Below are 14,908 nucleotides of genomic sequence, written 5' to 3' on the forward strand. Positions count from 1 at the left end.
GGGAGGAAAGAGGAGCTTTGCTGAGAGCTGCTGTCCTTGGTACTGAAACCAAACAGCAGCCCACCCTAACCACAGCTGCTGTTATATTAAGTTATAGATGTATCATTTCATAAAGTGACCAATAGGTTATTTATGTTTTATCTATGAAATCCTTTTGCTAGTCCATTTTGTTAGCATAGATCTTGAAAAGACGGAAAGCATTTCTATTACAACAAGCAGAATAGCCACTTTATTACTTTATTAGATAATCTATATCTATATGATACTTTGTATTGTATTGTCACGATCTCGTTTAGATTTTTTTTTGCTATGATAAAAGCACAACAGATTTTAGTTTACAAACAAGAGAAAACCTTTATATTTCAAATTCAAAATTTTATGAACAGAGTTGCCAGAAAAAATATTACATTTACATTTTTTAAAAAATAGATCTTTAAATAGTCTCTCCAACAATAGCTTAATATACATATGTGACAAATCTTTGAGCAGTCATACAAAAGAATGCCTTCAATTTTCCAGATCGACTGCAATGTTTGAGTCTTCACATAGCAACTCAACTGGGAGGGGCATGCGGGAAATATGAACTATATATTACATATCTATTCATCTCCAATAAGCCATTTAACAAAAAAGATTAGACCTGCTTGGCATACTGCTAAGTGTATAAAGACGGAAGTCAAAAAAGACCATGCAAAGTTTCAAATAAACACCTATTAAACGCTTAAGAATAAAAATAAGTACTGTTTTTAATATGATGCCTAGCTAGCTACTTAATACAGTAGTTGAATACAGCCTGAGTGCACTGATCTGAAAACTGGAAACCTGAAACAATGAAAAACAAATAAAAAAGTTTTAAATTAAAAACACCTGATAATCAACAAGGAGACGTTTAAATGAGCCACATAAATTTGTTTAACACAATCAAGTCGTGTAGAAACGGATGGCAGAGACAGGGCGGCCACTATAGCACCTTTAATCAATCCTGCATCAGTAACTGACAAATGTTGTGAAGTAGAATTATACAGTATGTGTACAAAGTGTAACACAAATACTGTGTATTCATACTCTTTCTCCGCCATCCAGTTGTTACAACAAAGCCCTTTTTCAGATGTCAAAAAACAATGCAACACCAGTACATTTAATCTCATCATGTACAAAGTAATGAACTTAATAAACTGTCTAGTTAAATATTTTTCTGTAAATTATTTGCTAATATATAATATAGACTCTAAAAGGAAGAGTAAAGAATCAGTGAATTTACTGCAGTGATGAATCTAACAGTAAACTAAGTAAAGTCCATGAGTTAACTGTATAAATACCTATGTACATTTAAAGTTTCACATCTCACCTTGTTCAGTCACTAATTTCTCCTCTTTTTTTCTTTGTGTGTTCATCTTAAGCCTGAGACACTAAAGAGGTTTCACAAAATTGTATCAATAAGCTCAAATATTGTCAGATTGGAGTAAATACAGTACAAAGGAAGGATAAAAACCCGGCAGTCTCACTTCTCAGCAATTTTTTTTAGTATAATCTTTGTTTTTGATCTGTGGTAAACAGAAATCAGATTTTTTTCATGTCTATTACATTTTTTTGGAAATGAATAAAACTAGAAATACTATTTTTCCATATTTCTGTTACTAGAATAATGTGTCCTGTCTCATTTTCTCTCTTTATCTCGTTTGCATGAACAACAAAAGAACTTGTTGAAGTACAGCAAATACAGGCAAGTGGAGTTACTACAAAACATATTTACATTATAAAATGAATTGCCTTTGGTGGTCCCTCAGTTGATTTCTTGTGAAAAGAAAGGTTGTTGTGCTTTGCGTTCTAGTGCTCCATACTAGTGTTAACTGAAAGAAGACATCGTGGTGAAACATGTCTCTGCGCCTCTTATCTATGTCATTGTTCAACAGACCAGGGGTGGAAGTGTGTAGTATCCAGCAGCATTTTCCCTAGCCAATGTAGAAGCCAAGGGTACCAGTGCAGCCCATCATTCTGTGCTTCTGATGGCCCAATCAGGCTGTAGAAGAGTCGTAGTGGGGCCAGGGCCCAGTGGGACAAATGGTGACTGTCCACAGCAGCATAACAAGATGCCAATACACCATTTACCACTATAGACCCATGCTGGGTGAGTGGGGCATACAAGCCAATGCTCCTCTGCTCGCTCACAAAGGTCACAACTGAAAGTTTTGGCTGCGACTTCACTTCCCCTGCCGATGTAAACACACACTGTCCTGGCTGGACCTCGCTGGCAAAAACCGTCCTCTGACCTACTCCCCATCTAGGCCTGCCTTCCCACGTGGAACCCGATAACGGCTCTTCCTCTTGCTGATTCAGCCCAGCAGTGCAGTCTGTGACAAAGATCAGGTGAGCAGCTGTGAGAGTAATATTGAATCCTGCATTAGTCCCAATAACATAAAAGATCTTTGAGGCATTGGGCTGGCGGTCCAGAAAGGATAGGACTGGGCTGTAGAGAAAAGGACCATGGCCGTCTGCTGTTGAGGAAGCCAAGACCCGATCACCAGGGAGGAGGTCACGCATCTGTTTAGCAGCACCACCTTCAACGACAACCTGAGCGTCACCAGGGAAACAACCACCGGTTTTGGCTGCCACAGAGTGTTCTGTTGAATTGAAGAACAAAAGACATGATGATGTTATTTGTAATTATTTAGTGCTAATGCAAGAATGAAAAGCATAAAGAGAGAGAAATGTTGGAGGTCCTCTCAGGAGAGGAGGACAGGCACCGCGGCATTTGGTCTCCTACAGGGATTTCACATTTTTCTGGGTCACTGAGTATAAAGCAGGTAAGACTTTGACTCTCGAAGAACTTTATCTCAGTGGATTAGTGGTGGATTGTTAACACATGTATACATTATGACTCAAAGTCAAGGTTCAAACTGCTTTCTTGTCTATCTGATTCTTGCCCTCTTCTTGTGCTTAGAAACTATGCACACACAGAAACCCACTTCAGAAAAATTATGTTTTTATCTGCTTTTAAACAAACCAATTAAGAGCTGATCGCTGGATTTTTAAACTATTACTTGTCCTTTCATTGTGTGAGGCAATCTTTAAATATGGTTATGTGTCATTGTAACCATTTTATAATGCTTACAATAAATTTATATGGTTTGAAATACATGAAATAGTTCCCAAAACATTTTTTAAGGCAAATCAATTTCTTGGGGTAATGGAAATCTTACAAAAAAAGACAACAAAGCAAAATATCAGCCAATGCTGTAACTTCATATTTTTCATGTATTGCCCTCTGTTATGGAAACAGTGTTCAGTGCCATGGTATGTACATGTACTGTATTTCTATCTTTCTGAAGCAGATTTTTCATGTTAACAGTTAGCAGAGTAATAACAGAGAAACATCCTTTGTTTTACTATTTTATTTTGTTATTGCCGAAGTGACAGTGTTGCAGAGTATATCTGAGCTATTTGGCCCTTTAAGACGCAGCGAGATGAGGTGGCAAAAAGGGGTAGTCGGCAAGAGCTAATGGATAACCAGCTGATTGTATCACCACAGTCAGAGCACGGCCTGGGGTCAGAGAGCCAGGAAAGTACACAGACTCTGGTTCTAGATATTGTTTTTAAACTGGGTCACATGCCCCAGTCTCAGCGGTTCTATACACACTGAGACATCACAATGGGCTCGAATCTTAGCAAAGAATCCTGCTATTACTAAGCACTATATGGTACTACCGTCTTAAATGAACTGGGAGAACAATAGAATAGAATAGAATAGAATAGAATAGAATAGAATAGAATAGAATAGAATAATTAATGCAAAAAATTGTGAAACAGAAATGAATCAGTATAAATGTGCGTGGGTGTTTGTGTGAGAGGGCTGTCTTAAGGCAGCCAAATATTTGTCCAAGGTGTGTGTCGGTAAGCCTGAAGGCTGCAGAGACCAGGGGGTGATAAGACTCAGATAAGCGATCTCAGAGAAACCTACTGAAGGAAAAGCAATAGCGAACAAAGAGAGAGTTAATCATCTCACAGGCTACTAACCTCATCAGACTGCTAGAATGCAGTTTGGCATCAAATAACTGGTGGTACCAGACATGGGTAAATGGATTTCTTAAGTGTCTTAAAAGTTAGAATAGCTGGAGGTGGAATGCTTTCAGCTATTGTTTGCATGAAGAAAGTATGTGATAAAGTATGTGTACTGAAATATTATGGATCTACTACAAAAATGCAGATTGAATATACAGTCAAGAATACAGAAAACACTATTATGTCAAGCAATTTAAGTATTTTAATTTAACCACCATATATCTTTCATGGTTTTTGACCACAAATGTGGTACTACATATAGAGTATTAGCTGCCATTAGTCTTGCACTGAATGCAGAAAAGCCTACTTACATTTGTTTTCATTCATTTCATCCACATGTTGTACAGCTAAATATCCTAAAACCTTGATAACTAACGATTTACATAATGACTATACACAACATCTATTAAGACCAACATGTGAGGCTAAACTGGGCAAAGAGCACAGGTGCACAACCTGCTTTGATTGGCTCCCAGTAGACCATACACTTAAGCACACACCCAGAGTGTTAATAAAGGCAATGAATGGGAAACTAAACCATTAGTGGCTCACTGTCAAATGGTCTAGCATCAGCCTCATTAGCAGTAATAACAGCTGAACACAAAAGCAAAAACACACAAAGAGGTACTTTGATAATGCATACATACTGTGCACTGTTCTAATTTACATCTCTTACCTGACTTGACGCTACAGTGAATGTGGGCTTTGGACTCGTAATAGACCCAGTCAAATCCAGCTTCTACAGCCAAGCGAGCCAACATAGCATACTTATTCCTGTCCCTGTCAGGAGGACAAAAAATTATAGTTAATTTCCAGCATGAGTCCATCTGAATTAAAATTCACAAAAAAGACCATTTCTACTTTGACATTTATGTAGACAAGTTGTAAGGAAGGAATTTTTCCCACATTCAGACTAAAATATGTGAACTTGCTATCAGCTAAAAAAATGTGGTGTATTTGTTTACCAATTGCTTGACTCATCACATTGCAGATAAGTTAACTGACAGTTTAACTTGTTGAGTGTCACAGTTCACGCACTACAAGCAGTTTAAATGTTCTCTGGCCAACGCCCGGCCTATTCACAGCACATAACTTATTCTAGCCTACCTGTCTGATGTGGTGATGTCGACAGCACGCCCCTCATAATGCAATGAGTCCTCTGAATGATGACCATCCTCATCCCAGCCCTCCGTCACTCTCAACTTCACACCTGGCCACATGTTCATCACAGAGATGGCCAGAGAATTTAGCTTGTCTTTACACCGCTAAGAGAGGAACAAACAAGAACAAAAGGAAAGCAGACTGTTAGAAACATAAAGAAATCTTCTAGTCCCAGTATCACTTAAACTTGAGAAGAAACGTATATGAAACATTTATTGCAATGAAATGTCTCTGAAGAATGATTACATTGTGGCAATCAACAAATGAAAAGAAAAAACATTTTACAGTGTTGACAGTCTGTTTCTGATAAGTCTGTTAATCAGGGGCATTATGTGGTGACAAGAGATGGATCATGGATGACAACAGCAGAGCCCAGTAAGATAACTAGCTAGGGTAACTAGCAGGAAAGCATGGGTGACTAAAATAATAATAATAATAATCATCAAAATAAATACAGGATACCTCAGATTGTAAAAAAACACAAAAGAATCTGCAAATAGTCATTGTACATTAAAAATGTGCCAGGTGGGTTTTTCCAGATTGTTAGAAGCATTATTATTGTGGTTTATGTTAGTTCTTTGATCAATGAATGAACGTAGGATTAAATGAATTAGCCGATCTGTTTAAAGGTTCACAATTAAAAAAGAGCTTAAAAAAACAGGGTGTTTTGGGGTTTTTTTACATTAAGGTGTGTGCTTGTTGACCAAATGAACATTGTGATATGAAAACAGCACTGACATTAATATTTGATGGGAAAAGATGCTCCGGGACCCAAAGGCGGTGATTTTACGCACACCAAAGTTTATGTCTAGGCATGAAAACCGTGCAGATTGGCGACGACCGAGACTCACTTGGTGCGTGACTAAAAGAAACACTAAAAGTCTATAACAGTTCAGTATGTCAGACAGCAAAACCCAGAGGACCAGGAGTCAATGAAATCAATCACTGTAGTTCAAACATCTGACTGACCAGAGATATTGAGCAGACAACTGTATGCAACAGTGTAACTAACCTAGTCACTCAACTCCTTGTGGTATACTTGCTACAATCAACTTTCAACCGATTCTTTCTTTATAAAAACAAAGAAAAGAAAAAGAAAGAAAGAAAGAAAGAAAGAAAGAAAGAAAGAAAGAAAGAAAGAAAGAAAGAAAGAAAGAAAGCTTTTCCCCCTTTTGCAATACCAGGTATATTTAGGCACTCTGGCCTGTATCGCATCTTGCGAACGTACACGTAGGCTACTCATTCATCCCCCTTCTCACCTGGGTCATTAGCCTGTCGGCGCCCGTGTCCTCCTCATCTTTAAAGATTATGTCTGTATTGTAGTTTGGCGTCAGCTCTTTAAAGCGCTCGGAGTTGCGTGTTATCTTGCCCTCGGGACGCCCGCTGGCTCCTAGGGTCTTCTCGGCGACGTTTGGGCTGAACTGCTTGTAGGCAAGCGGGATGAGCTTTTTCGGGAGCCGCCTTTTGCCGTACCCCCTCCCCGGCCCGCAGCCCTCCGAGGCAGGTGCGAGGAGGAGGAGGACCAAGGCACACAGAGAGGCGGTGAGAAGGAGGAAGGAGATCCGCATCGCCCCGGGGGGAGGGAGGACTCTCCCGGGGGAGAGAGATGTCTTCAGTACCTCCGCGGTTTGGCTACCGACTCCATCGTCCGTGACAGTTGCAAATCCACGTCCGAAAAACTCGGATAAAAGAAGCTCAGCACCTCGGCTGCACGGGGCACCATTTGGATACCAAAAAGTTTCTAGCTTTTCCAGAACATCGACCCTGTATTGAGAAACTTCGCTCGCACCGCCTTACAGAATCAACAGTAAGTGTGCAGGCTGTAAAGTCCGTGCATTTTAAACAAACAGGTTCAAAGTCGATTTGGTGGGTGAGAGAGTTAAAGAGAGAGAGCGGTTACTGATATCCAAGTTGCAGTGTTGTGGTTTCTCTCCCCCTCTTTCTTTTCCTCTGGGAAACTGTCATAACAGCAGCCACTTTTGCCTGCTCTTTGGTTGGTGCCCTCTCTGGATTGAAGGCTTTTCCTCTCCATATGCTGCCGGCGTGCAACAAGCTGCAGCTTTCCAGTTGAATTGAAGGGATTTGAGTGATCCAAAACGATCTGTTGCCACTTCAGACCGCACCCTGCCAGTCCTGCCCTCCTCTCTCTCCTTTGCTCCCTCTGTTCCTATACTCTGCCACCCACCCCGCCCCTCTTGGGCACAGGGCGCACTGGAGAGTCCTGTCCACACTCTGCTGGCAGACAGGCAAGCAGCAAACACAAGTTTGCCCTTTATTGCTGCCACTTCACATTTCCAGTTGTTGTCTGTGTCTTTCTGTGACCTTGACAGCTCTGTACTCTGACAGCCCTGCTTTTTGTTTTACATTGTAAACAACAATCACAATCAATTAAAGCAATCAATTTCCTGGAGTAGACTGACACAATTTTTCCCGGCTGCATAAAGATCAAGGGTCATTAGTTGGCTTGATGTTGGATGACTGACTGCGTAATAGGGTAATTACCAGGGGTGAGACATACTAATTGCCTGGATGTTTAGCAGGTAGATTGCTTGGCAGAAAAACTGATTTGCTGACTGACTGACAGATTGTTGAACGGCTAGTTGACTGACTGAGTTACAGCAGGGACAATTAGTCTTAAATGAGTGCTCTAATAAATAACCAATAGTACTAACTTTATGTCAGTTTTCTAAAATGGACATCTTTAATTTAAAAGCTTTTGGCTACTTGGTTCTCTTGCTGCCTATAGGTGAAGCACACATCCACATGCACACACAAACACACACACAAGCAAACCCAACCCCTCCAAATTAGCTCTTCAAATATTTGCCAGCAGAAAATCAGTGGTCTCACCACTGTTTCTCAATGCTGGCTCCTTGGAATGAATTAAACTGTACAAGGCTGAGGCTTTCCACAGTTTACGTTTTATTATTTGTGTCTGTAAACACCGTAAAGTATTTTTTGCTGCAACACTGCTTTTCATGTGTCTTGATGGGACACTGAAAGGCAAATAGAGAGATTCACACAGAGTAAACAGCCATCTATTTTTGTTTTTGCCTTTAAGCTGAAACAGAGCACATACTGACACTTGTGTAAATTCATTAAACTTTTCCTGGTATGGAGCATGCAGACTAGTTCAAATAAATCAAAATTTGTCAGATAGAGGTGTCAGTGTTTTGCCAAATTTGGTTCTAGCTTCGCAAAGTGGAATAGCTCCCATAATGCAGTTTAATCTTATCGGGAACTTTTGCTACTCCAGGAATAAAAAGCTTTTTTGGGGCATGATCAGTGACTTTTCAAAGATATCACTGTTAAGAGTTTCTTTTAATGACTGTTCCTTAAATCGTAGCAGTGTTAACAAATAAAAGAAAGGTTTCACTATTTGGGCAGTAAACTTATTTACTTCCTCACAGCTAAGAAGATCATGAATGTATGGATGGTGTCTGTGAAATTATGATTGAATTAATATAAATGTGCAGTTCTTATATCTCTAGTTCATCCTCTGGATTGCTTACCCTATTAACAAAACATGAAGATGGCTTTCTAAGTGTTTGACATTTCCCCACTCTTCACGTAAAACAGCGTATTTCTTTCACCAGTTTAGCAACCTCATGAAGTCTTCACCAGTCAACTGCTGCCACATGCTGCTACCAGTCAACTTCACAGCCAAAAATCTGTGTCTACATGTGCATACCGCATGATCCAGTGTCATAATTATCAGAGATAATTCAGATAATTCAGGGATAGCCAAGCTAACTGTGCCTCACTGCTTTAAATATCACATTATTGGGAGTTTTTAGTTCCTTTGCTCTCCTAAGCAGCAAAAGACTGAACCCCGAAAATGCTATCATTCACCAAGTTAGCATCTTGCACATTTTTGTTCTTGCACCAGTTGCAGATGCTGATGCAGGTACTGAGATTTTTCAGTCACATGTCAGCTAACCATGCGAGGTTAACTTCTCTGCCATTTTGGATGTGTGGCGATGTAACATCCCAATCACACAGGCCTAGAATCTGAGCTGGCAACCACCATTAACCAGTAAAAATGTGTAGTCTATTCCCTGACTGGTTCTTGAGTGGTTGCTGAAGGTTGATGGAGGTCTCTGTGAAATTGGTTGCTAAAGCTGCAATCACATAGGCAGTCAGTGACCTCCCCTTCCTCCCAACCAACATTTACAAAGGAAAAACTTTCTTGATTTCTTGTGTATGTTGTAGGGTGTATTTCTTGACCTCCTTGGAATTTATTTGGTTTCACTGCTATCAGACTGTCACTGTGCTCTGTAGTTAGTGAATGTCTGTGCTTGCAAACACTCACCAACTCTCCAAGAAACTATAAAATATTTGCTTGAAAGTAAAAGTTGCACCTTTGAAATGTGTTTACTGCAGCGCTAAGGCACAACTTTTACACTGAAGGTGAACTTTCTCCATTTCCAGATTGGGGACTTTTTTATTCTTACTTATAATACACATTACACATTACAATACACATTTTCCCCAGTGGTTGTTTCATATATAATGTGGCGGACAACTTCACGTGTGAAACCTCTATAGGCATTGTAAAGACCTTTGCACCATTCTGACCATAAAGGTGTCATTTATAGCTAAACAGCAATGCACATTTCACTAAAACTGACCTGCTGTGACCACTTACATACACATTATCAGCGGTGGTACTTGTGCTGGCGCCATGTATGTAAGAATTGCTTTTCTTTGTTTATTATGTGTGAGAAGAAATCTATATGCAAATTTGCATGTGCCACACTTGCACAAGCATGTGTTTTCCTGTAACTATCAATAATTTGTGGATGTGCGTGAGCGTGTGTGTGTCATCCTTCCTTTGAAGATCATAAATACAGGCGTGGTTCCAGGCAGGCCCGCTGCCTATTCAGCGTGGCTGTCGACAATGCCTCAGAAGTGGTCACATTCTCCCATCCATCCATCCCTCCCTTCATCCATCCATCTCTCAGTTCTTCTTGGCCTCAAAAGACGACACTATGGCGTTTCAAGAAGACAACATTCTGATCAGATCAAACCAAAGTGGAGCCTGACACACCCCCACCCAAAATCTTGTCTCGCTGTTACTATTCATCAACCTGTCAGTTTCTCTGCTGTACACTATTCCTGTAAACTATTCCTGTCAGGCTCTTTCAGCAGAACTAAAATGGTTCACATAAAGTAAGGTATGAGCTCAAACACACAACCGTAAACGCAAAGACACACATATCTAGGCATGTGTACACAGTATACACACATATGCCAGGCCAGCCGACAAACCAACCAAGCATCAGGCCCTCATTCATTGATGTTTGTTAAAGTTATTAATTTTCTCTGCGAAATAAGAGACCATGGTGGCAGGACAGAAGGAGATGGGTGCCAGCCCCAGAATCTCCCTCTGCTTTCATCTGCTGACACTGAGGCTCAATGAGTCCACAGCCTTTGCATGGGCATCGGGGTTACCCACGCATACCCGGGGCCCTAACCAACAAAGGCTCTGAATCGGGCAAAAGGAGGAAGACACAGATGAAAGAAAATTCCAAAAGGAAGTGAAAAGAAAGGGATGGAAAAGATGTTAGAAATGATTATACAGAAAAACTGAATCATAATGAAAGACAGTGAGAAAATTTAACAAAGCGACTGTGACTATGTCAGGAAATTTGGATAGACAAATGAGAGAGCAAGATGTAAATTAAGAAGTTGATTTAAAAAAACAGAGTTTTTGAATGAGTGTTTGAATGAGTAAGAGACAGCAAATGGCTTGGCACATTAGCTAGTAAACAAGTGAGTTTGGGTTGTTTTTCAGTCAGTTGAAGCTAGCGTGTTTGTGGCTTGTGGTGGCTTGCTGTAATGGGGGTTAAAGGACGTTATGCTCAAGGTAACAACAGCTGGTGGCTAAAACCACCATCCCTCTTCCTCCTCCTCCTTCTTCTTCTGTCCCTCCACACACTCCAGCATCAAACCCCAGACCGCAATAAACACCTAAAACTATGCCTATATGTAGTCGGCTTCTAAGCAGCATAGTGGGAATATATGAAATCTTCTAAGCCTTAATCTTCCAAAACAAGGAGATAAAACAAAGTGGGCATGCTGAGCTTATCTGTAGCCTTTATATATTTTACCATACATTTTTTTTGGCAGTGAGTGCCACTTAGCCAGTGCCAGCAGTTAAGATGGTAAGTTGGAGCTAACATGTCAGCCAGTGAAAACCACACTGACCAAACCTGTCTGTCAATGGTTGAGAATGGCACCAATACTAGTCTTGCTAAAGTCCAGTTCAGTGCAGAGTGTTTGGTTTAAGAGCAGACAGAAGGAAAATAAAAGCAGGATGATATAAAAGTGGAGCCCAGGCTAAATGTGTCTTGGAGTTAGCGGGCTAGGCTAGCCACCGCATGGCTAAAGCAAACAAAGAGCTACCCAGGGGACTGAAGTAGGCTGTGCTGTGCTCTGACATTAAACACATAGCCACTGAGAGATGGAAACACACATGCATGCACTCAAATACATGCATACAGAAGTACCCAACTGCAGGTATAGACACAGCCACAAGTTGTTAAATAGAGAGATCACATGCACGCACGCATGCATGTACATGAACACGTGCAACATTTAGATAAGCATTAATGCTTTTCTACAAGGTTGCACTTAGTAAAGTAAATATAGATATTGCATATTAAAATGCCAATAAAATCCACTCCATTGGGGGGGGGGGGGGGGGGGGGGGGTGTTGTATATGGTTATAGAACACGTGTTTTTTCATGTTACAGTGAAATGTTATATTAAAAATGGCCTGCTCCAAATTTGCCATTTCATTCATCGATCCATCCAGTTATCCAGCTGAGGGTTATGGGAGGTGGACTGCATTCCAACTGTCATAAGGTGATAGGTAAAGTATACCCTGGACAGGTTGGCAGTTTTGCTCCATTTGTGGGGTTTTTTTAATTTACTTATTTATTTATTGAAACTCTTTCCATCCATATTTTCAAACTCTTTGACATGTATGTGATGTCAGACAGAGGTGATATCATCTCAGGAACACTGCTCTGGCTAGCTAGCACAGAAGCCTCACCCCCTTGTTATACAAACCATTTGTTTTCAAGGTGCAGCAAATCAGAAGAAAGTTGGTGTAAAAGGAGCATGGCCCTTAAGAAAGAGGTGCAAAAATACTTTGTTTTATATAGTCAGTAATCTGAGAAGATGAACAATAAAAAAAGATTCTTCCTAACTATGAATCATACATAGCTACTCCGTTCCACTCCCAGAATAAAAATATGGGTCTGGAAATGAGTATTATTAAGTGTCCTAATAACACGTCTAGTACTTTGGTAATGTCAACAATAATGCAGCCTAATGCTGCTGCTGTATTCTCAATGTCAAATGAGGGATTTGTCCCTCCTCCCTCTCTACATCCCTCACTCTCTCTCCTGAGTATGTGCCACATCTGTGGGCTCTGTGGTGATGTTTCTCTGCTCAGAATGGATTCACCAGCTCAAAAACGTCCTTATTATATTTATATTTTACTACACCACTAGAAAACCATGCCAGCTGGCCTCCAGAACTTTGGGCAGAAAAAGGGAAAGAAAGTGAAGGGGGAGGAGAGCAAGTGAGAAAGAGAGGGAGGAACGAAAGATGGAGAAAAATGGTAAGACGCAAACAAGCACAAAGACAAAGAGAACAGAAAGATAAAACATAAAAAGTAAACATGTAAGGTGGAAAAGAGAACGAGAGAAATCCAGTGAGAGAGAAAGACAGAGAAAGAGAGGGCACCCTTAAATCAGCTGTGACAACATGATTACCATGCTTGCTCAAAGATAAACACAGAATGAATGCATGAGACAGACATGAAAACAGTAGTTCCATAGAAGTCAACTTTTCAAATAAGTGAAGTTACTGTCACACATAGGTTTTTGTACAGTCACTTGCCCTAATCAGGGATGTAGTGACCTTTGATGACTGGAGCTGGAAGAAGGACATAGAAACTTGGCTTTGAGAGAACACAGGGAAGAGTTGTGTGGCAAGGAGGATGGGAGAATCACAGAGGAACACAGAGAAAGTGAAGGGAAGGGAAGTGGGATGACCGAAAGATCTGTTTAAAAACAGGAAAAGAAAATGCAAACGGAAACACAAAAACAAGCAGCTGAAAACAATCCCTTAGGCTATTTTCACTTCATAGCATTACACTAATTTGTAAGATACCACATTTTTCTTCACATTAATTTTATAGAAAGTGCATTCAGCTAGAACAAGATCTATAGGTTTTTCAACATGCTAGTGCATCATTCCAGAGACTGTAAGGGTCACTCACAGTTCTGCTCTAGGTCCAGCCTGGCAGTTTCAAATGATATGAAGCCCATTAGCCATTATCTCAGGCTGTGGATCTGTGTGTCAGTACAAGTGACGCACAAATGAAACCATGCAGACTCAAGAAATCAAGGCTGGGCTCTGAAGAGGAGATCTCGATCTTGTTCCTGATGTTGGTGATGCTCACCAGTGCCACAGCTGCAGTTTTGCCAGAGAAAACAAAGAAAACAGAGTCACACCAAGGTAGCTTGTGCTGTTGATTGAATCTTGAAAGCACACAGAGTAATTATGGACAGGTGTAGACATGCTAATCCCTTAAAAACCAAAATCTTATGCAAGCTGAGCTGGGTCCATTCACACAAACACAAAATGTCAAGGAGTGATCCAGACCTCAACCTGACAGTCATATGCAAGATTGCTGTCAATAACCCTAGTGAGATCACCAAAGCAGCAGAAACAAAGCCCTGTTATGGAAATGAAGGAAAGGAAGTGAAAGTATCAAGTGATGAGAAACTCATCATTTCACCTGCAGGAGTGAGCCATCACAAAATGCACAATAGAGACCCGGAATATGCAGGGCTGTTTAAAGTGTCTAATGGATAACAGCCCCAGAGAAGTTTTAGGGCAAAATATCTCGACATCTGTTGCCATCAACAACTTATTCTGGGGAGAAGATTCATTTGCTGTGGGTTTCTTTGAAGTGAGATTAACATTTGTTCTGGATAATGTTTTGAATATATTCCAAAGCTTGTATAAAAGTTAATACATATGTGTAAATCCAATAGTAAATATAATTTTGGTTTGACACAGCCCAACTCATTTGGTCAAACATCAGAAAAAAAGGGATAATATTCTATCCAATTTTTGAAATTTTTACCAACACAACATAAGGATGTGTCACGAGTAACACAGATGATGTTGGAAAATACTGCCAAAGTTACTTCCACAACTATCATCTAGAGCTAAGCTCCACTTCTGGACAAAAGTCAAAAATGAATCTTATATAGGATTAGGATCAGCTCCTGTCTAATGGTGCAGTCACTTCTTTTGTTAAAAAAAACTGAACATTGGAAGTCCAGCTTTTCCAGAACACTTGTTGCACAGGGGGTATTTATAGAAATATACACTCAGATACTTTCCCATGAGGCTAATACTTACGAGAGTGGAACAGCTACTACGAAGGAAGGAAATTGGGACTCTGGAACAATTTTATTGAGCACAGTAGGACAAATCATGATTGTTATCAAAAGGAAGTGATACTGGCTACTCCCATTAGAACTGAAAGTACAATAGCCACTGTGAACACTAAAAGAAACTATTTTTTTTTTTCATATTTTTAGAACGATGAAAAAAATGACACATTGTAACTAACACTTTTACTCCATCTGGTGGGAAT

The 14,908-nt window shown here is 40.2% G+C and overlaps 1 protein-coding gene across 1 annotated transcript; it reads right to left on the bottom strand.

Moving 5' to 3' along the window:
• Nucleotides 1-229: 229 nt before the first annotated feature.
• Nucleotides 230-7,626, bottom strand: LOC308409330 (indian hedgehog B protein-like). The gene is made up of 4 exons (XM_080901984.1): nucleotides 6,480-7,626; nucleotides 5,167-5,324; nucleotides 4,736-4,839; nucleotides 230-2,621 (listed from the first exon to the last, which is right to left on the bottom strand). Exons 1-4 carry the CDS (start codon nucleotides 6,786-6,788, stop codon nucleotides 1,900-1,902), a joined length of 1,293 nt encoding a protein of 430 aa, XP_080758110.1. The 5' UTR covers nucleotides 6,789-7,626; the 3' UTR covers nucleotides 230-1,899.
• Between the last annotated feature and the right edge of the window lie 7,282 nt (nucleotides 7,627-14,908).

This window comes from Rhamphochromis sp. 'chilingali' (genome assembly GCF_963969265.1).
Source record: "Rhamphochromis sp. 'chilingali' genome assembly, chromosome: 14".
Classification (NCBI taxonomy): Eukaryota; Metazoa; Chordata; class Actinopteri; order Cichliformes; family Cichlidae; genus Rhamphochromis; species Rhamphochromis sp. 'chilingali'.

Coding starts and splice junctions, on each gene's coding strand:
- LOC308409330 (XM_080901984.1), bottom strand. CDS start 6,788: ATGCGGATCTCCTTCCTCCTTCTCACCGCCTCTCTGTGTGCCTTGGTC. Junction 4,840..5,166: donor GACATCACCACATCAGACAG/GTAGGCTAGAAT, acceptor TCCTCCTGACAG/GGACAGGAATAAGTATGCTA. Junction 2,622..4,735: donor TCACTGTAGCGTCAAGTCAG/GTAAGAGATGTA, acceptor TCAATTCAACAG/AACACTCTGTGGCAGCCAAA.